The sequence below is a fragment of the Dromiciops gliroides genome, chromosome 6, assembly GCF_019393635.1.
Source record: "Dromiciops gliroides isolate mDroGli1 chromosome 6, mDroGli1.pri, whole genome shotgun sequence".
Lineage (NCBI taxonomy): Eukaryota > Metazoa > Chordata > Mammalia > Microbiotheria > Microbiotheriidae > Dromiciops > Dromiciops gliroides.
Genome location: NC_057866.1, coordinates 145,587,672 through 145,609,416, shown reverse-complemented (window position 1 = coordinate 145,609,416; position 21,745 = coordinate 145,587,672). Strand labels below are relative to the sequence as shown.

Below are 21,745 nucleotides of genomic sequence, written 5' to 3'. Positions count from 1 at the left end.
GATTTATTTTTACTTTCCCCCTTTACTACATAACAGTAAGAAAACAATTAATTTCCATGGAAGAAATATAATTAAAACTCACTATAATTTTATAGTGAGTTGAAAGATCATTTGATTATCAACCTACTATCTAAATATTTTTGCTTTCTATTCTGACTATTTGGGTGGATCAATTTTCGCTGGACCTGAATATTAACCTGTCTTTATTTTATGAATTTGAAAAATTATATTAAACTTGAGACCAAAAACCTTTTCATGAGTTTCTTATGAGTATCTGGAAAATAATAATTAATGAATTCAAAACCACCCACTATTTGGTCATAATAAGGTAAAATATAACATCATTTAGTATGTATTATAATTCTTTTATCATTTATATCATATATGCATATGTATATATGTAAAATTCCCAATGCCTTTAATTTAATTTAATTTTTAAAAATCACTTTTTTACAGAGAAAATCATATGCCTAAATACCCAGCTTTTTATAGAAGTAAATACTGTATGCAAGCAAATTTAGATGATAATTTGGATTTACATTTTAGTGCTGTGCGCAGAAAAATCCCTGTAGTCAATATTCCTATTTCAATAACTGAACAGAATTCATACGATGATTCTCTGTCAGTATCTTAGAAATAATCTATGATCTGGATCATATTTAGAATTAGTATTATACAAGATATAGGCTTACCCCTTCATTTTATAGATGAGGAATCGGGTGCATATAGAGACCTCAGTGTAAGTTTGGGCAGTGCTTCACAAAAAAAAACTAAATTATCAAGATGTTAGTTATTTCCTTCTTTACAAATTAATTTTCTATTCCAAGAAAATTCTTACTACCACACTCAAAACTTTATCATTCAGATTAATTGTCGTGAGTGTCCATTTTCAAGTTCCTTTTCAAATAAGAAGAGAAATACATTCCACTTTTGTTAGCCGTATAGTAAAGTCCTGTTATATATTTAAAGGGCATTCCCAACCTGGCTCCAACCTGAATTTGAAGACTAGACTTATTTCACATTCGTCTGTCTCACACAGTATGTTTCAGTTAATCTCAGTTTCCCATAAACAGCTTTCCATTATCTACCTCTGGGTTTTTTTCTCTCTCCTCACAACAACCTTCTGGAATCCTTTGCTCCCTTAAAGACAGCTCAAGTCTTATCTCCTACCTAAGGTTTTTCCTGATCTGCCCTATTGTTAATGATTGCACACACACACACACACACACACACACACACACACACACACGCACACACACGCATGCACACGCAGAGAGCTTCTTGAGGGCAGGGGCTGTTGTAAAATAAAGATAAAGATAGAACTGTAGAAACAGAAATACTTATTGTGTTCCTATTGTGTTAGTTCCTAACACTTTTTTTGATGAAAATGAATGAAATAATAGCTTTAATGACAATGTCTAGCTTTCTTAAAGAAAGTACTTTTTTAAAAAATCTGGATCTGGAATTTCATTGCTGCAATTGAGAAATATCACTCCACCAATATAGATTGGAAGCTTTTCTGCAATTTATTGTCTTAGAGAGTTTGAGGGTACCAGGAAGGTAAAGGGCTTTCCCATAATCACACAAGTAGGTGTCAAAAGAAATATAACTACATATAACAAACATAATCCCAATGATAATTGTACTGAGGAATTATTTTGGATAAAGGTCAAACTATTTTTCATATTCATACTTCATACCACTTTACCACTTTAGAGGCACATTTGCATTATAAGATGGTATTGAGCATTAGAACAGAAAGAAGGTTTCCTTCATCATCTAAAAAGCACAAGTGGCATTTGATCATAAGATTAAGAAAAAATAACTGGTGAGGTATCATTTGCACTATGAATTTTAAATTCCAACTTAGCCAGGGCTAGAAAGTATTTGTGCTTCTGTGATTACCTATGAAACACTTGGCAAGTGCAATTTACTACTCAAAAAATACTTCAAAAGATGGTAAAAAGCTATGCACACCAACTTGGAAATATGTTTTTAATTTTTTTGCATCATATGCCAAGTGGGTTCCCCTCCAAAAGACCAAAAAAAGAAAGTCTAATCAAATTCTTTAATTCAAACCTTTAGTGTAAGCATAGAAGTACAAAGGAAATAAGATTTCACATGGTCTAGAGGTTTAGTTTTTTTATGTAAAATAAACTACAAAGACCAAATTTCATTTTGTCCACCACAACCTATATCCTATGATCAAATTAATATTATAGAATTTCCCTTTTTTATTGTTTGACTTGACATGGCTTTATCAGGGGTTCTTAACCTGGAGTCTATAATATTGGGTTTTTTAAAAAATATATTTTGTTAACTGTATTTTAATACAATTGGCATCCTTTGTAGTTCTATGTATTTAATTTCATTTAAAACATTATTCTGAGAGGAGATTCCTAGAATTCACCAATGGCTAACATGGTCCATGACACAAAAAACAATGCTTATGACCCCACAACTATACTTACTGCAGTTTACCAGGAGAGTAAATAATAGGAAATTATATGCTTATGCCAAAATATTCCTCAAAATAAAAAATAGAAAAGTCTATGTTTAAATTGTAGGTATCTCAATATCTAATAATAGCAAAAGAAAAATTTATATTTATGCAACTCTGATAATACTCAGACAAAAGAAAAATTATACCTTCTTAATCTAGTATGAAATTTGAGAATAAAAAATGTTTGACTCAATTCCCTAAATTTCTTTGTGTTCTAAATAACTATTTACTTATCAATATCATGATTTTCATCATCATTCACATAATCTGTTTTATATGCAAATTATAGTCAAAATGAATCATTATCCTATTGGTCAAATGATATATTCCACTAATAAGCCAACAGATGAGCTACTAAAAATCCAAATCCTACAAAATAATTGTTTGAAATTCGCTTTTGTTTTGAACTTGACTTATGATTTTATTGTGTAAGGAGCTCATTATAAGGAAATTTCCTTTATAAATTTGACAATGTAACTTGAGAAGGGTCATCCAGCCAGTAGGTATCAGAGATCATTCAGACTCCATGGCGGCCATCCAGTCACTAAGCCAAATTGTCTCTAATTTTTGAAATTTGAAATGTTCTTCTGGAGCCCAGGAAATGATCAATAGAAATTTTTGTAGGATAGAAAAATGGAATGCATCAACTTATTATTCCTCAAATTTCATATTACTCATATAAATATAGTTATTATGTTACTATGTATTGAAAGACAACACAAAGGTTAAATCTGGCTTAAATTAGCAGTGGTCATTTGGTCCAAATATGCCATATGCGATTCTGATAAATAGTTGACCATCTGATAAAGACTGGCATCAATGATTCTGAATAGAAAAGTAATAGGGAAAAAGACACCCCCTTGACAATTACAGGAAGTATTCTGGTTTCCACATTTGTGTTCAAACTAGAAAGCACACATTTCCTTTGCCATTTCAGTACTCTAGATAGCAGTAGACTTGAAGCATCAGATGTAATACCCTTTTGTTCTCTAATTTCATAATAAGTTAGGACATATTTTTCTTTTACTTTTCCCACATTCCAAGGTTTTTGTTTCCCCTCCCTTTCATCTCATTTGAGCTTTCTTAAAATAACTTGTTTCTTTAAGAAAACAGCACTTATATATCCAGTTTCTGTTCTGGAACATTCTTCTAATGGAAGACATTCAGTGAGTCTTCCAAGAGAATTCTCATGGAGTGAATTTGCTCTATAGGGAAAAATGTCATCACCTTTTCATCAAGAAGTTAAAGGTTTTATCTTGCTCAAATACTGTTTCTTGCAGACTTGACCAAGACATTTGACTTCCTTCTGACATTTGTTCATTAGCTAAAAGGAAATAATGCTATAACTTGTCTTCTTCCTTCTCTGACAATGGATACTTTTGAGACCAAATGGGTTCTATGTGTAAAATTATTTGAAATACTCAGATGAAAGCTGACATTTAAGCATAAGGCATTTTTTACTTTTCATGGTCCAGCTAGAAAATACTAATATCTAGAGAACAGTCCTTAGAATCATAGGGCCAACTATGATTTTAAAAACATCTCAAAGACAGAAGAACTCTAAGGAATACACGAAAGACTTTCCTATATCCACTCACTCCCAATCACACTACTTCGACCATGACGACTATAATCAGATACTTGACTTCCCATGATTGCTAAGAAGTTAGCTAGACAGGATAGATAAAAATGTATCATTAGAATAGTCAAAAATGATAGCACCTAAAGGACAAATGATTCTTGCCCCACCTCCCCAAAATTGTCCAAGGTGACTAATGTCACTATGGAAGATTGAAAATATCTCAATTGCAAGAAAGGAAATAAGAGTCACCAAGCCATTAAAATGTTAATTAAAAAAAACTTTCTTCTAATTTAATTTACTCCATCAAAAGCATGAGCTCAAACAAACATGAAAGTAATTTCCAAAAAGATTGTGAAAGACAATTGGAAGCCCCTTCTTTGACAAAACTACAAAGTATGCTTCTATGGATTTATGGATATAAGCTTTGGCATATTTCTATTGTATCCTAATATCTGAAACCTATATTTCTGATCATTTTCCTTTTCAATAGTACCTGAATATGTGAAGAGTTATTTTTCTCCATTGTCTCTGAATAATCTACACTAGTTTCTCCAAAAAGAATACTTTGACATAGCCTTTGGCATAGTACTTACTCAAATATGGTGGTTTGTAAGGCGCTCGTGTATTAGACAGCAGTCCATCCAGCTCCTTCCTCTCCAGAGTGCTGTGAAGGGCCTTCTCTTTACCAAAGGTGGAGAAAGACCTCTCTGCCCCAGGCTGGGCTTCTGGTGTTTCAAACACTTCAGTATCTGGCACAGAGTCCATCCCGGGAACATGCAGATTGCTGCGGTAATCTGCTGCCTGGCGTCCATCTGAGGGGACAAAGGAAGGCATCCAGCATCGATCCGAGTGGCCCAAAGCTTTACACTCCTCAGTACAGTTGGAGAAGAGATCCATGCCTACAAGTAGGAAAAGGATACAAATTGTAAATAGCAGCTTAAGTATGACCAGTGGCCCCGAGAGAGGTGCTAGAACAAAGGAAGCATAGAGAGGGACTAGTAGAATCTTCATGAACTCTCAAATGAGATAAATGCAATACTGCTTGGATCACGGAATTATGTGGGTCATCACTAAAGTTCACATAGTAATATATACACAAGAGGGAAAAGCAACTTCTGGTAGGCAGACCACTGAGAAAGCATGGTTCATTTCCTTATGGTCCCTGAAAGAAGAAATTGGGTTGATACTATTTGGAACAAGTATGGGAATTATCAGAATGGGGGTGGGGGGTGTCAGGATAGACCAACCACAATTCTCTGTGAAATGTCAGAATGACATAACTCAGATGTAAGACCTTTCTAAGTTTTAAATGTTGATTACTGAACATTATTTTCTACTGTTATTTTTAATATGGGGAAGGGAAGGATTTAAAAGGTAGTCATATGTTGGGTTTTTTAAAGTATATTCTGAAATTCTGACATGGAACAAAATGAGAACCTCATAGATAGATCAGGAAAATTAACATGCCTTGGTCAACTGAAATATCTAAATGAAATTCAATTTCTTAACAGGGGAAAATCCATTTTTACTTCTACTTAATAACACTTTAAGAGGTTGTGCTTGATGACATGATAGTAGCCCATATTATCACCAAGTAATTACAACTCACTACCTGGAAAGAATCCTATAGCAAATTACTGTAATTAGTGACCTTCGGTCACCAAAGTACAGAGTGACCCAGCTGTAGATCCTATTGACAAATAGGTTATTACTTGTTCTATACTGGCAAACATTTGTTACAGACAAGCCAATGCTGTTTATTTACAAATACTTTAATGCTATTAAGGTTTCAAATGTAAATGTCATTCCCATGGACTTCTTCTGAATAGCATAATGCCAAATAGTTTCTATTTGAGAGTTCAGGTAAATACATGAGATTAAGTAAGGGGAACATTCTTTCTTGAATGGCATACAAGTCTAAGTTGGGGATAGGGGAGAATGAAGCTTTTCCCTAGGGTCAAATTTAGAGGGCAGGCACATCAATAGAGGTTAGTATATAGCTGGAACTTACCTTTAGTTTAAAATAGGTATCTCCCAGACCACAGGTGTGGGAAGCTCTACTTCTGTCTTGTCCTACCTATCCTTACTTCCCTGTGAACACAGTTTCATGTCCTGTGTCCAGGTATGATTTGTGATACTTGCCTCACCAGGAAAAAAAATCCTATTTTTGTCTCTGATACTATAAAACACCGTTTATCATTTAACTCCCAAAATGGAATGACAAAAAAAAAATTCCATTTTGTGCTTCTGTTGTGTGGACATGCATTCAGGAAATGTTTCAGAATGAGAACTCAATTTTAATTATTAGACTATTAGTAATTCCCATATGGGGTATAATGGAATATAGCCCATTTTCCAAATGAAAACAACAAGAAAACAACAAGAAAGTAAAACAAAGGTTTACTTTAAATGACTACATGATTGTCTCTAATTAAATAATCAGGTATTAACTAACCTAAGCTCTTAAGCCATTATTATTATTTAAAATTTTAACCTATCTTGCATTATAAATTGTATTATATGGGAAAAGGTATTATCTTGCATTATAGAAAAACACATTTTTTTTGCTCCCAGTAATATAGAACCCTTCTGTACTCTCCACAAGTCCTCAGGAGATAAGAGCAGTTATTTAGGAAACTGGTTTTTTAAAAGGAAGAAAATCCAGGGTTCTTATCACATATTAATCTCACTTTCTAATGGCTTTTCTTTATTTTAAATTAAGCTATGTACGGAACCAAGTCTGCCTCCAATTCTAACGTTCCATTGATAATTGGTATGCAGAAGTCTGGAAATAAATTAGTGAGCAGTCAGCTGTTGAGGAATGCAAATGTGAACTGAAGCTTGGATTATAGAAGCAAACTAGAAATAGCATAAAGAAACTCAAAATTGTACAGAAGACCCTTGACAAGCTCAGTCTTGTATACCTACTTGTATCAGGAGAAAAGAAAAACAAAGGGGAAAAAAGAGGGGAAATAAGTTTAATTAATTAAGAAAAAGAAGAAAAGAAGAATTGAATCTCCCTGGTGTACCTTTATATTCTTCAACTGAAATTCCTATAGAAGCTAAGAAGGATCATAAGTCACTTTTTGATATACATAGTACTACTGAAAATGCCAGTCCCCCTAATATAACTCCTAGCCACCTGGGCAGGACAAGAAACTGTTATTTTACCATATGAGGCATTAAGATCAAAAGGAATAGGCAAGTGTCAAACAAAACTGGTAGTTTTCATTCACAAGGTCACATAAATGATATTTTCAAACTCTACTAAGGAAATTATTTTAATTAAGTCGGCCTCTAACAAAAAGACATTTTACGTGTGACCAATTTCATGTCAAGATGAGGAAATTGCTAATATTTAGCCATGTGGTGTAATGGCAAGAGGCCCAGCCCTGGAGTTAGGAGGACTACATTCAAATCCAGCCTCTGACTTGTATTATCTGGGTGGCCATGGGCAAGGCACTTAATCTTTCAATGATCCAGGCATATCTTTAAAACTGCAAGTTGCAGAACTATTGAGGATTTGCATGTGTAAACACACACATACACACACACACACACACACACACACACCTCTCTAAAGTTTTGTTGGTTTTCTCCAAAACAAAATAATTTTAAAAATATTTAAAATCAATAGGCTTTTCATTTTGATTTTTTTTTCTCAATGACAATTAGACATTTTTAAAGAGCTACTTTGATGTTAGCTTCTAATCTCTGCCTTTTTTCCTGGGCTGCCCTTATATCTTTGCTGAATTTCCTTTTTGAAGAAAAATGAATGTAGCCTCTAGCACATTAAACAGTAATTCTAATAATAAAATGAAGTATTAATCTCAATGATAGCATTATAGGTTTTTAATTACCATCTTTTCTTTTTCTGTGTACTAGTTTTGCCTCCCCATTATTTTCTATCCATCTGTATTCTTGTATTTAATATTTTCTATTGAGGATGAATCATTTTTCATCCTTTGCCTTTCATATGCACCTGAAAGTCTCCTTAATATCTGTAGGTCTAGATTAAGAAAGTTATCAGTTAATATTAGCTGAAGAAAATATTAACTGTGCCTTTAAAAGATAAAGGAATAGAAAATGTGTTATGTGTGGGCTTATTTATTTGTGGATAGAGAAGTGGACTTGGAGACAGGGCAGTTTGACTGCCACCTCAGGCAATAGCTGTGTGAACCTGGGAAAGTCATTTAAGTTCTACCTCAGTTTCTTCAATTATAAAATAGTAATATAACACCATTCTTCACAGGGTTGTTGCAAAGACCAAATGAGATTGTGTGTGTGTGTGTGTGTGTGTGTGTGTGTGTGTGTGTGTGTGTGTGTGTAGAGGGGAGAGAGAGAGAGAGAGAGAGCTTAGCAAACCTTAAAGTATAATATGAATGTTATCCATTACTACCAACACTGTTGTTTTTCTTGTTGTTAAAAACAGGTATTGTTTTCTATAAGGATTTCCAAATTACATTTTAAAGTGAATCTATTCAAAAATTCACATTTGGTATAAAAATGGAAAGTTCATAATACCATGGAATGGACCTGTGATTCTACCATATATGGTAAAAATCCTTTGCTTCTACAGTGAACAGAGTATGTGGTCAGAGAAAGCAATGTCTAGAAAGCTCATTGGCCCTTTTTTTTTTCTTTTTTAAATTTTGTAGTATTCTTCAATATGTTCATATCACCACTCTAGTTTAAGGATAAAAATTTCCCTTGACCTTCTAAAATAACCTTTCTTTTGGAAACTCTGAAATTCTGCTACAAAATTAGTTCAAGTGACTATAAATAGATGAGATTGAATGTTTCAATAAGCAGAGAAAAACCCTCTGTTTATTTTTCTTTGGGGAAGTAACAGTCTTTAGAGCACAGCAAGGAAAAGCAAACAACTAGAATGGCTGTGTAAGCAAAGACTCTGATTTTTAAGAGAAAACTATCTAGATACATTGTGAGCATTCCAGATTTTTAAAAAATCAAAGTATAAAAACCTAAACAATACACCAGAAATTATTCAGCCCACGGATATACTGGCATTGGCTATCTCAATTAACAAATACACAGTATCATGTTATTTTCTGCCTGTGAATTCTAAATACACATTACTTATGCACAGGTTTATTAGTACTAGTATAGCATGCTTTACAGACAGATAATAAATATCCTGACACTTTAAAAATCTATTTTTTCCTTAAATTTGACCTCGAATGAAAAAAAAACAGGAGGAAAAGAGAGCTTAATTTGATACTTGCTACTTAATCCTTATCTATATCCTTAGTTTGTAAAAACCAGGTGAGGTGACATGCCAAAAATATATTGATTTCTCAAAATTCTGATCATTTAAGAAAAAAAGATTTCTGGATATATCTCTTCCTTTAAATCTGTTTCCCTAGATATTTATTTTCTTCACCATTCAGAAATAATTTCTACCAAGATGCATGACAGCTGATGTGATAGACTGCCTGTTATGCAAAGATATCTTTAGTCAAAATTTAAAATATCTATTTTTTCAACTAGAGAGTAGCTCTTCTCTTATCAAGGTTAGGGAAAAATAGAAAATCACAACTGAAAACAAATCGTGATTTCTAAAATGTGACAATTTCCCTGCAATTTATGCTATTTTCAATTGAATCTAATTTCACAAAATTATGCATATCATTTTATCATGCAAAGGGCTTTCACACGCAGATAATATACAGTCTTTGAATTGTTTAAATAAATAGCAAGAAGATCAACATCTTTCATTTTTCTTGTCCATCTCCAGTTTTACTTTTAGGCATTTTATTTCTTTAAAGAAATCAGATATTAGTTGGAAAGCAAATATGTATTTAAAAAAACATAAAACAAATTCAAATTGAAGATGAAAAATCTCTTTCCACACTACTTTTGTACATATCAACATTAAAACACTTAAGTCTTCAAGGAAACTGTAATTGTTCTCTCTCTAGATTTATCATAAATTACAAAATCTAGAAGGATAATTTTTTTTTTATCCTGACCTCTCCCAACACTTCATCATTTTTTTCATTTACAGTTCTCTTCCTCATACCAATTTGTAGCACAGCACTTCACCAAAAACCAGAAAGCAACCTTTCCACACAGTGGACCAGATGCAACATGTCTTTTCCTTGTAATAACAAGGAAGGTGATTTGCCTGCATCCATATTTTGAAGGGAATGGGAAAAAGGAAAATGTCTCTGGGTCTTAACCTGAATCATTTTTTTGTTTTTGTTTGTTTGAAATTGTATGTCACAAGTATTCAAATGAAAATATAACATAAAACTTGCTTTATTTGTTTATTTGCAATTTGGGGGAAGGAGTTTTTTAATTAAATGTTTTATTAGGCAACAAAAAACTAAACTTTCTTAGTAATTATTTTCATTTAAATTAACTGATTTCAATGCAAAGGGCATGTTTCATTTTACTACTATAGCAGTACCAAAAGTCAGCATCTCCTCATTATTTCACATAACAGACATACTTCCTGGAATATCTGCCAATATTCTCTCAGTTTCCTGAAAGACAGGCTTTGAAGTTAATGAGTGAAGCAATCTGATGAAACTGAAGTTAAAACTCAAGGTTGCAAAATCCACAAATAACTGATCACTTGCTAGGATGCCATATAAAATTAGTTGGTATGATCCCAGTTGCTCATGCATCAGTACATAGTGACACTGAAAACTACTTATACCAGTATATATCTTTACTAGAGATTATCATTTCAAATTTTTCCCATAATGTACTAAGAAATATAACTTCATCACTTAGCCCAGTGCTAAATGATACATAGTTAAGATGCAATCCATGAATGATATTAGATAATCTCAGGTAAAGCAACAATACTGGGGATGTTTGGGGCCTCACTATCCCAGGACACTTTATTAGCTTTGTAAATCAACAAAAGCCTCATTTCTTCAAGTCATTTGACATTTTCTCAAATGGCAAATCATTTCAAAGTATTTTTAAATGCAGTGAATATCTTAGTGATTTTAAGTACAGTTAATTTGGATTTTCCCTAGTGCTGCTTATGCATGAACCTACCACATTTCCCTGGCTCCTTGCCATACCTAAGCAATACATCAATAGCACACTGAAAACCTCGGGAAGCACCTTGACAAGGCTACAGACAGAAAGTGCCACAGAGCACTGATCAAGCAGAAGAGTTTCCCCACATGGGGCCAGGTGCAGAGGGAAACTGACAAAGCTCATGTGATTCTCTCTGCAGCTGCCAGCTTGTGTGAAGCTCCTCTGTGCAAAAGATTGGTGATAATCTGTGGCTATGAGGGGCCTCCCTCAGGAGGAGGGAAGGAAAGGGAGGAAATGCTCAACCAAGAACATAGATGATAGATAGATAGATAGATAGATAGATAGATAGATAGATAGATAGATAGATAGATAGATAGATAGATAGATAGATAGATAGACAAATACAGATGAATAGTTTTCGCTCTCTCTCTGTATGTACATATATATATATACATATACGTACACATGTATCAATATAGAAATGGGGAAATTCTTAATCAAAGAAGGAAAGAAAGAATAATCACAAAAAAGTCAGTTAATGGTTGGTATATAAGAAAGAATGTATTTGAGAACTAAAGTATAAATATACCCATGTAATAATATATCTTCACTCTGTAATCTGGTTAACTGCATCAAATGTGGATTAAGGAAAGTGTCTAAATTTCATTAAATATTTTCTTTTCTTACTCTGAAAATATGTAGATTCCCTAGAGACCATGTGTTTCCTCATGTTACACCTCTGCAATATCTTTAGTATTTATCCTTGAATTAAAAGAAGGGAATAGGATTTTTCTAAAGGAAATTATCAATAGGATATTTTCATCTTATTTTTTGAGACAGTTTAGCAAATATGGTGGTTTGCAATATATTCTATGATAACAGCTTATCATAAGCTTTTAAAAGAAAATAATTTTAATATTTCATATGTAAATGATAGAATGGATCTGTGATTTCACCAGTATAGGAAAATTCCAGGTGAGAAAACTTTCTCAACTTATACAGCAGAAGCCTGAATTTCCTCTTACACTACTAGTCCTGGAAAATTGCCTTGAGCACTGAGAAGTTAGGTGACTTGCCAGGAATGACACAACCACTATGTGTCAGAAGTAGGACTGGAACCCAGGTGGCCTTAGCTTTCTTTCTTTCTTTTTTCCTTTTGTAGGGCAATGAGGGTTAAGTGACTTGCCCAGAGTCACACAGCCAGTAAGTGTCAAGTGTCCAAGGTCAGATTTAAACTCGGGTCCTCCTGAATCTAGGGCCATTGCTTTATTCACTGTGCCACCTAGCTGTCCCCATGGCCTTAGCTTTCTATCCACTAATCTCCAATGTCCCTCAATATATCGGAGCAGCTATTTGCTTTTCTTCAAAAGTAAAAACTATTATTGGATGGTTATATCTCATTAAAAACATATTTATAGCATAATATAAGTATTTTACTTCTGACCATTAATATTTAATATTACACCAGGTATTTTGTAGATATCCACTGAATTCCACAAAATGAATAAATATATTTTAGAACAATAATTTTGAATCAAATTATTTTATAATAGAAATTTTATGTTGAGGAAAAGAGAAAGAAAAAGAGAGAAAAAAAAGAAAGAGTGAATAAATAGCTTCAATTTGTCATGTGTCCCAGAAGTTCATAGTGAATCATTTTAATTTTTTTTCAAATGTTTTGAGGTCTCAGGGAGAATTTGTCAGAAACATTACCATAGTGACAATCCTTGGTGCCTCTAGAATAAAATAGCTTCTGGGAAGATACAACAATAAGATTATATTCCCATCCATTTTTCAAATTCAGCCCTTTTTGCAGCTGTTTATTGCTTCCTCTCCTGTTAAGTTATTATGGCTCATTATGTTTGATGGACTAAACTGGTAGAAATGTCCACTGACACAGGAGTTGTATGGTAAATTGTAACCAAAAAAAAAAAAGAAAGAAAGAAATGCATGTGACTCACAGAGGATACTGATTTTAATTTTTTAAAAAATAATAAAAATAACCAGAGTGCTGATTGCTATATCAGAATCCCTAATGTTTTTAAAGGAATGGGAGGAATTGAAATGCATGGCTTTTTAAAAGAAAACAATAAATCATATCCCATGTATATAGGCCAAAAATGAAAGGGACTTTGTCTTCAGATATAAACTTCTGGCAAGATCTGGTTTGTTGTCAGGTTCCCAGACACTAAATAGATGCTCTGTTCACTTAGCGTGAAGGCTCGCAAGGGGCAGGGACCTCCAGGGACTCTTGGCACTTCTCAAGTCTCATTAGGTCTGCATATTAATGACTTGCAGCAACATAAAGGACCCTTGAGCAGCCCCTCCTTTTTCTCCCTTCCTCCAGCCTGGGTTTCCCAAGGCAAAGGGCAGCAGCAGACACACTACATATTAGCCAAGTAGGAGGCCTGTGGCAACAACCTCTGCCAAGAGAACTGGAGGAGTATAATACCCTTTCCTACACTGCCCCAGTACTGCTCAGTGATTCTGAACACGGGATGGTTATCAGGGAATTGGGGGGGGGGGGGAGCAGTCCCTATAACAGTTTACACAGAGACAATGACTGCTCTACCATTCTATGGTCCCAAATGAAACAAGACAAAGTATTCATCTCAAACTTTGCTGCACAGGAATGGCCAAGTGACATATATTATTAGTAGTCACAAGAATGGTGTTGTCTGTCTTGTTTCTCTTTCTACAAAATATAAAAGTACAACCCCCAAAAAAGTTTCAGATCTCAAATTATGTTGAGTTGAAAATAAAGCCAGGCCTTTCAGTGATTTCCCCTATCATGTTAAAGTAGAAATATCTCTTATCTGTACCCCTACAGAAATCAGTGATTAGAAAACTATAAGATAAACAATATTAATACATCATGTAGAGGAAAAAATAAGCATAAACAAAATATCACAACACATTTCTCAAAACTTACTGCCAAAATGTATTAAAAATAAAAATATTCAAATATGCATTCACTGCATAGCTAGTTTTTCCTCATGCCCTATCAAGTAGTTGATATAGTGGCAATTTCATTGCTTCATGAAGAAAGAAGAGTAGATTCTACCCTCACTCTACCATTTATAGACTTTGTGACCTTGGATAAGTCCCTTAGCCTCGGCATCCCTAACTTTAGAAACTTGATCTATAGGACGAAGAATTAATGCCTTTTTTTCCTTGAAAAAAAGATGACTGGCTTCCGTTCCCTTCTAGATCTAGGATTAAGCCATTCCAGTACAGACTACCCCCCCCCAAAAAAAAATATATATATATATATCAAATCTACTTCAATAAAAGCTACAACAAATATATACCTTTACAAAGTATGTCAAGCTCTATACATCTTATGCAAAGATTGTCAAATGAGGACCATATTACCTCTTGACATATGCCTTTCTCCATGGTACATACATACATATATACATATTTGTATGTATGACATTTTGAGTCACCTAAGGTCTCACTCACCAGAAGACTGACCCCGGTTGGTGGCATCATGGTCACTGTCTCCTTGCTCACTGTCTCCATGTCCACTGTCCTTAGAGCTTACTATGTCAGCTTCCTGGAATGCAGAACTAGAAGTGCAAAAATGTTAGTATTAGAATAAACATTATAAAGAGGAAACTCGGAAAATATTCTTCTGCCATCACATGGCCACAGATGGTGCTGCATGTACAGAGATCTTTTAGTAGCATGTAGTTTTGCAGGATGCTGATTTTCTTACTCTTAATTAAGCTTGAAAAGCAATCAGCACTAATAATCATAATCATAATAATAATGAATAGCGATGATGATGACTAATAATAGTCCATTTGCTGATCTCACTGAATCACGTTTCCATTATTATTGCCATCTAGAATACCTATATTTTAAAATTATTTGCTCTTGCCCCTAACACAAAATTACACCTGGATCAGTTAATATTTGATGTTAGAAGTTGCCAAGGTATGTGGATTTATAGAAAACTAAACCAATGTACCCATCTATGTGTAATTGAAGCAAAGACATACAATTTATGTTACTAAATTGATTCTTAAACATCAGTGTACTTGTGATTCCATCTTGGCTTAACTCTATAATTTAAAAATTCCTCTTTTTGCCCTTCCTACATTGTATTATCACTAAGAAGGTCACAAAGTCTCCACACACCATTCTAGGAGCAAAGATTCCATACCTGTTTACCCGACGAGGTCTGTCAACTAGATAACTGAGCTCTGCTCGCTGATGTTTAGTCTAGAAAAAATAAATCAAAAGCATTTGAACTCCAAATGTTAAAAAAAAAAGAAAAAGAAAACAATAGCCTCAAAAGCAGATGTGTCCATTGCTATATATCTGAACACTTAGAGAGGCTGTTTTGAGACATCAAACTAATCCCCGGAGGAAAAGTGAAAGGGAGGTAGAAAACTTACAAACATGCAGACATTAGAAACTGATGTATTTTTTGTTGTTGTTGTTGTTGTCCTGTTGAAGGTGAGGAGCCTGGGAGATGAAAGGGGGATAAAGCTAGACTTTGCAAGGCTATTTTTAAATGACCTCAAATTTAAAAGGTGATTTTAATTGTAAATGAGGCATATACCACCCTATACATAGCTGCTAATGTTAACCTTGTTTTAAAAAATGTATAGTTTCTCTTCATTGGCCCAATAAATGTGTTGGAGTGCATCCTTAGTTAAACCAATAAAAATAAACAGCACACTTTTAATAAGAAAAAAAGTTTGAATATTTTCATGGAAATTCTTTTTGTCACTTTATTTTCAAAATGTGCTTCCATACAAATGAGCAATACAAATAGTCATGAAAAGTCAATTAATAAGCTCTAATTCTCAAAGTGAGTAAAGCACCTGCCAAGAGAAGAGTTCATAAAACCCCAGAGGTCTCTTTCCCTTTCAACCACTGCACTCCTTTCTTTTTTTTTTTTCCCACACAGCATACACACTTTTGGGGGCACACACATTCTTGTACATAAAACAACTTACTTTCCATTCTCTGCCCCACTCCAACCCTATTCCATTTTTGCTCTTTGCCCTTTCTAAATCTTTTTTTTTTTAACTGAATCTGGATTACTTGGCCAAATGCTTTTTTTTTTAAATAAGAACGCTAACAGCAATGAAAGATCTAAGAAGAGTGGTGAGAAAAGCAAGAGGGTGGTCATTGACTTAGAGAAATATAGTTGGACTGGTGATTGTGAAACCATTCCTTTATTCTAATCTAGCAAGGGGCAGTGCCAGGCCAGCTTCATTCAAATTCACACGGTGTGGGCATGTGGCTGCAACAGCATCTGTGTTGCTGTCCAGAGTAGAGAACTGCTGGCTGGCTGTTTTTGCAATGGGAGTTCAGAAGAAAGGGAGCTGATAACTCATTCGATCAAAGGTACATTCGAGTTTGGACAACTGTGTAGAGTTAAAACACACTTTAGCTTCTGTTTACAGGCGATTGAAAGCATTGATAAACAAAGCAAATGAGAATCCACTTTATTAAACACTGGGACAGACAGACGCAGAGAGCAGGAAAGATGTTTGAATGTGTGCAGGAATTCACTTCTCCTCCATCCCTCCCTCTTCCTCCTCCCCAGACTGGCTTGCTGGGAACTTAATGGACAGAAAGGGAGTTGGAAAGAAAGAGGGGAAGGAAGTGGGGAAAGTAAAAGTGGAGGAAAAGGTACAGGAGAGGGGCAATCAAAATAATTGTGGAGAGGAGAGTGCACATAGAATTGGGAGCATCTGATTATACAAGGAGGAAGGAGAGTGCCAGCCTCCTTCCCCAACATTACAAGGAAGCTAAGATCCTAAAAATAAATAAATTAAATAAATAAATAAATACACAGGGCAGCTGAGGCGAGAGAGAGTACGGTGCACCAGTGATGGATGTGCCGGGCTAGAGGAGGCTTTCTGATGGAGGAGATGATAGATGGTGGTCCTTTCGCTTGAGCCTTACCTCGTTGGACAGTATGCTGCCGTTGGAGATGATATCGGGCTGCTGGTCAGTGTAGCCAGTGACGATGGCCCCGCAAGGGTTGTGCTCAGTGTCAGTACTCCGGGAAGGGCTGCAGGGCTTGAGGAACATCAAGTCGGTCTTGGCAGACTCTGGAGTCAGGCAGACCTGATAGCAGTAGTTCTGGTTGTGGTGATGGGAACCGAACCCTCCGGACTCCTCCACTGGTACCTGCGCGGGGTTGCTGGGTACATTGGAGCTCTGAACCAACATAATGTCCGACTTGCTGAGCTTCTTCTTGCGCGCCCGAGCTTGGCGGCTACAGCAGGAAGAGCCCCCGCCGCCTGCACCCCCACAGCAGCAGCAGCAGCAAAGGCAGCAGTCGCTGGCCAGGCACGTGTATATGTTAAGCTTTTTCTCCTTCTGGCAGCGTACTGCCAACACTATCATAGCCAGTAGGAAGATAAAAGACACCGAGCCCAGGGCGATGATAAGAATGAGGGTGAGATCCAGCGAGGTCTCCCCGCCGCCTGAGCGGCTAGGGCGCTGGTGTTCTCCACCAGGACCCCCTCCTGCTCCGCCTCCACCACTGCCGCCCAAGGATTCCACTGCTCCGTCGACCAGCTGCACCTGCAGCGTTGCGGTGGACGATAGCGGAGGCTGCCCGTGGTCCCTCACCTCTATCACCAGCTCGTAAGGCCGCTGGGGGTCGCGCTTGGCCGGCACCCTGCGCGCGGTGCGGAGCTCCCCCGTGCGCCAGTCCATGCGGAATAGACTCATCTCATTGCCCCGCACGATGCTGTAAGTGAGGCGGGCGTTCTCTCCGTCGTCTGCGTCCACTGCCGCCACCCGCGTGAGAAGATAGCCAGGTTCTGCTGAGCGAGGTAGCACCTCGCGCGCTGGAGTCCCGTTGCGCCCGGGCAGGGGCGCCACGATGGCGGGAGCGTTGTCATTCTGGTCTACAATGAGGATGTTGACAGTGGCGTTGCCTGCGAGGGCCAGCGGGCTGCCTGCGTCCCGGGCTTCCACTTGGAAGCTAAAGTCTTTCAGCTGCTCGTAATCGAAGGAGCGCAGCGCGTACAAGTAACCATTCTCTGAGTTGATGGACACGTAAGTGAAGACGCTCATGCCCTGGATCTGACAGTCCAGGATGGAATAGGCGAGCTGGGCGTTGGCCCCCTCGTCTCGGTCGGTGGCGCTCACAGCGTAGATGTAGGCGCCTGGCACGTTGTTCTCGGTCACATACACGTCGTAGACAGGCTGGCTGAAGCGCGGAGCGTTGTCGTTCACGTCTGACACCTGCACCTGGATGGACTTGCTGGTGGCCAATGCTGGCTCGCCGCGATCCCGGGCCACCACTGTCAAAGTGTACGAGTCCCCTGCCTCCCGGTCCAGCGGGGTCTCGGTCACGATAGTGTAGTAGTTCTTGAAGGAGGACTTGAGACGGAACGGCACGTCACCCAGCAGCTCACACTGCACCTGCCCGTTCTCCTCGGAATCGCGGTCAGTCACACTGAACAGAGCAACCACGGTGCCCGGCGCCGCGCCCTCACTCACAGCTTCCTTGACTGTGCTGAAGCTGATTTCGGGTGCGTTGTCATTGGCGTCCAGCACCCGCACTAGTACCTTGCAGTGTGCCGGCACGGCGTTGGGCCCCAAGTCCTTGGCTTGTACATAGACCTGATAGACTGGACTCTCCTCATAGTCCAGCTCCCCGCTCACCTCCAGGCGGCCAGTACGCGGGGACAGACCGAAGAGCTCCCGCGCCCTCGGTGAGATGTGGCTGCTGAATGAGTACACCACCTCACCGTTCGGGCCCTCATCTGGGTCCGTGGCATTCAACTGAATGACCAGAGTACCTGGGGGCGAGTTTTCAGGCAGGGACACTGTGTAAACGGGTTGGTCGAAGGAGGGCACATTGTCGTTGGAGTCCAGCACTCGGATAGTGAGCAGGGCCGTGCCCGTGCGCTGTTGCTGTGGGGGTGAGCCCCCTCCCCCGGCGCCTCCTGCCCCTCCTCCTTCTCCTCCACCTCCCCCGTCCACGGCGGTCAGCACGTAGCGGTGCACCGCCTGCTGCTCCCGGTCCAGCGGTTTCTCCAGTACTAGCTCGGCGAAGCGGTTGCCATCGCCCTGGGTCTGGACATCAAGAGAAAAGTAGCTGTTGGGGGTGATCTCGTAGTCGCGCAGGGAGTTGGTGCCCACGTCTGGGTCGAAGGCGCTCTCCAGTGGGAAACGGGTACCCGGCGTGGCGCTTTCTGAGATCTCCACAGTCAGGTCCGGCTCTGGGAAGGCTGGTGGGTTGTCATTTATGTCCAATACTTCGATCTCCACCCGGAACAGCTCCAGCGGGTTTTCCAGGAAGACCTCCAGGTGCAGGACGCACGAAGGGCTCTGCTTACAGATCTGTTCGCGGTCGATCTTCTCGTTCACGTACAGCACCCCGGTCTCCAGGTTAAGGTCCAAATAGGGGGTCCTTGAATTGGGGACCGTCTGGAAACGGCGAGCCGAAAGTTTTGTAATGTCCAAGCCCAGATCTTCGGCGATATTGCCCACGAACGTGCCATGCTCCTGCTCTTCCTGCACCGTGTAGTGCAGCTGGCCAAGGACTCCCTCCACCATCCAGAGGAAGGCAAAGAATAATAGCACAATCATCTCCAACAGGGAAAAAAGGAAAGGTTTCTCCGCAGCCAACAGCCCCCCAAGCACCCCACCCCCCAGCAAAATCCTCCAAAAAATATGAATAAAAGTGCACTACGTGGCAGGACTGCCGGGGCTGGGGTGTCTTGGAAAGATTTAGTATTCCTTTTGCTTCATTTTAGGGTTCTACCCCCCACCATACAGCCTCTCCTTTTTCGCGCTTGGCACACGAAGGAAGGCAGACGTCCCCGCTCCTCATCTGTAATCTTACCACTGGCCAATTAATAAGATAATGATAATACAGTATTTCAGCTTCTTTTATTTATTCCGATAGTCTTGGCGCAGAGCAGTGCAGGCAAATCCCAAGGAGGAAATTTCGATATTTCAAGACTGTCCTCGGTTTGTCTTCCTGCTGATGGGAGGAGGAGGAGGAGGAGGAGGAGGAGGAAGAGGAGGAGGAGGAGAAGGAGGAGAAGGAAAAGCAGAATGAGGAAGAAGAAGAGAAGGAGCAGAAGGGAGAGATGCCGCTGGAACCGTTGAACATGCCTCTTAATTAATAATAATAATAAACCACTGGTAAAAAGCACAAGCAAAAAAAATGTTTGTAACCAGCGTGATTTTATGTAGAAAAAAAGCCCCAATGCTTTTCAGCATCAAACTTTCATTCCCTTCGGTTTTCTGGTTGAATTTCTCTTCTTAGATATTTCTCTCCCCTTGTTTTCATTCAGGGGCATTTCCAATCTCTTTTCTTCTTAACTGTCTTCAGTCTTGCTCTTTAAAAATGTAGTGAGCAGTTTCTTGCCTGCCGTTTTTTCCTAACCTCTTTCCCTCTACCTCTCTCTCTAACCTATCTCTCTCCTCTCTTCTTCCCTCCTTCAGTCTTAGGTGCAGCTTCTGGGATCTCTGCTGGCAGTTTCTGAGCTCCGAGCGCTCGGCTTCTCTGTTTTTGCGCAGCGCCCTCCATCTGCCAACCAATTGTCGAGCTGCAACACCCACTGGGGTGGGAGCTGATTGGATAGACCGGACGTCAAGCAGGGTGCGTCACAAGGCAACTAGGCTGGGAGGAGGAGGCGAGCTTGGTTCCAGAGCAGGTCTGGGAATGTGTGTGTGAGTGTGAGAGCGAGAATAACCCTGCAGATCCCGAAGCGCTTGCTAGGGGAATCTCTGCTTCGGAAACTTAATATTCCCCTGCTGCAGAGAGTGGATAGGGAATAGAGGTTCCCCTATTTGCATCAGCAACACTAATGCATCATAACAAAAACAGCAGAGTTCTCTCCTTGGAGAGGTGATTCCTAGCATGCTAATTGTGCCTCCCCGCTCCCCGTTTTGTATCTCCCTCCGTGACATAGAAATAGTTGTTTTCACCTCAAGGCAAAAAAAAAAAAAAGTTGCAATGGATTGTCTGAATTAAGTTAATTAGTAGTCTCGTGATTGAGGGCAGCTAAGGGAAATAATAAAAATGCAAATAATTTTCCTGCCAGGGATGTGCCTAATCTCAGATGAAGCAGGTGGGTTTACACAAGAGGTTGAACGGGGATCACTGGTGAAGGCTAAAGAGTTCGGGGAGCAAGGTATTGGGGAGGGTTCTGGGAAGCCCAGAGACTCCCGCCAAACCGCTTGTGCAGACAGCCTCGGCTCTTTTAAAGATAATTGGTACTTGCATAAAATGATGCTGCCAGAATGGATTAACTTCCTTCCGCACCTGGAATGAAAGCGAGCCCTCTAATAAATGACAGAGTAGTTTCACTACTGTATCTATACTCTACACCTCTCCATCCTTTGCTGAAATGCTCTTTTTTTAGCTTCCTATGCCTAGCACATCAAGGCTCAGTAAATCACCTAAGATATCCCTACGCCTCACGCGGCGTAGTACAGCAACTCGGTAGGCGGAGGGAAAGGAAAGAAAGAGAAGGTTAGAAAAGGGAAGAGAAAGCTAGCTATTTTCTTCCTGATTTAAACGGGAGAGAGCCCCCTGCAACCAAGGTGGGCTGAAATGGGACGCGGAGGCTTTCAACACCATGCAGTAAACCTTGCATTGAAAATTCCACTTTACGCTAGAAAAAGACAGCCAATGCAGC

General features: G+C 38.8%; 1 protein-coding gene across 3 annotated transcripts in view; it reads right to left on the bottom strand.

Annotated features, from left to right (window-relative positions):
* The window catches only part of PCDH10 (protocadherin 10), an 80,606-nt gene extending 60,002 nt beyond the window's left edge, over positions 1 to 20,604 (bottom strand). For all 3 annotated transcript variants that reach the window (XM_043970009.1, XM_043970011.1, XM_043970010.1), the window contains exons 1-4: positions 17,034 to 20,604; positions 15,274 to 15,332; positions 14,568 to 14,674; positions 4,679 to 4,984 (exon numbers count right to left, since the gene is read on the bottom strand). In XM_043970009.1, the coding sequence (XP_043825944.1) occupies positions 4,679 to 4,984; positions 14,568 to 14,674; positions 15,274 to 15,332; positions 17,034 to 19,682 (3,121 nt within the window). In that variant the 5' untranslated portion in view covers positions 19,683 to 20,604. The remainder of the gene's footprint in view (positions 1 to 4,678; positions 4,985 to 14,567; positions 14,675 to 15,273; positions 15,333 to 17,033) is intronic.
* Between the last annotated feature and the right edge of the window lie 1,141 nt (positions 20,605 to 21,745).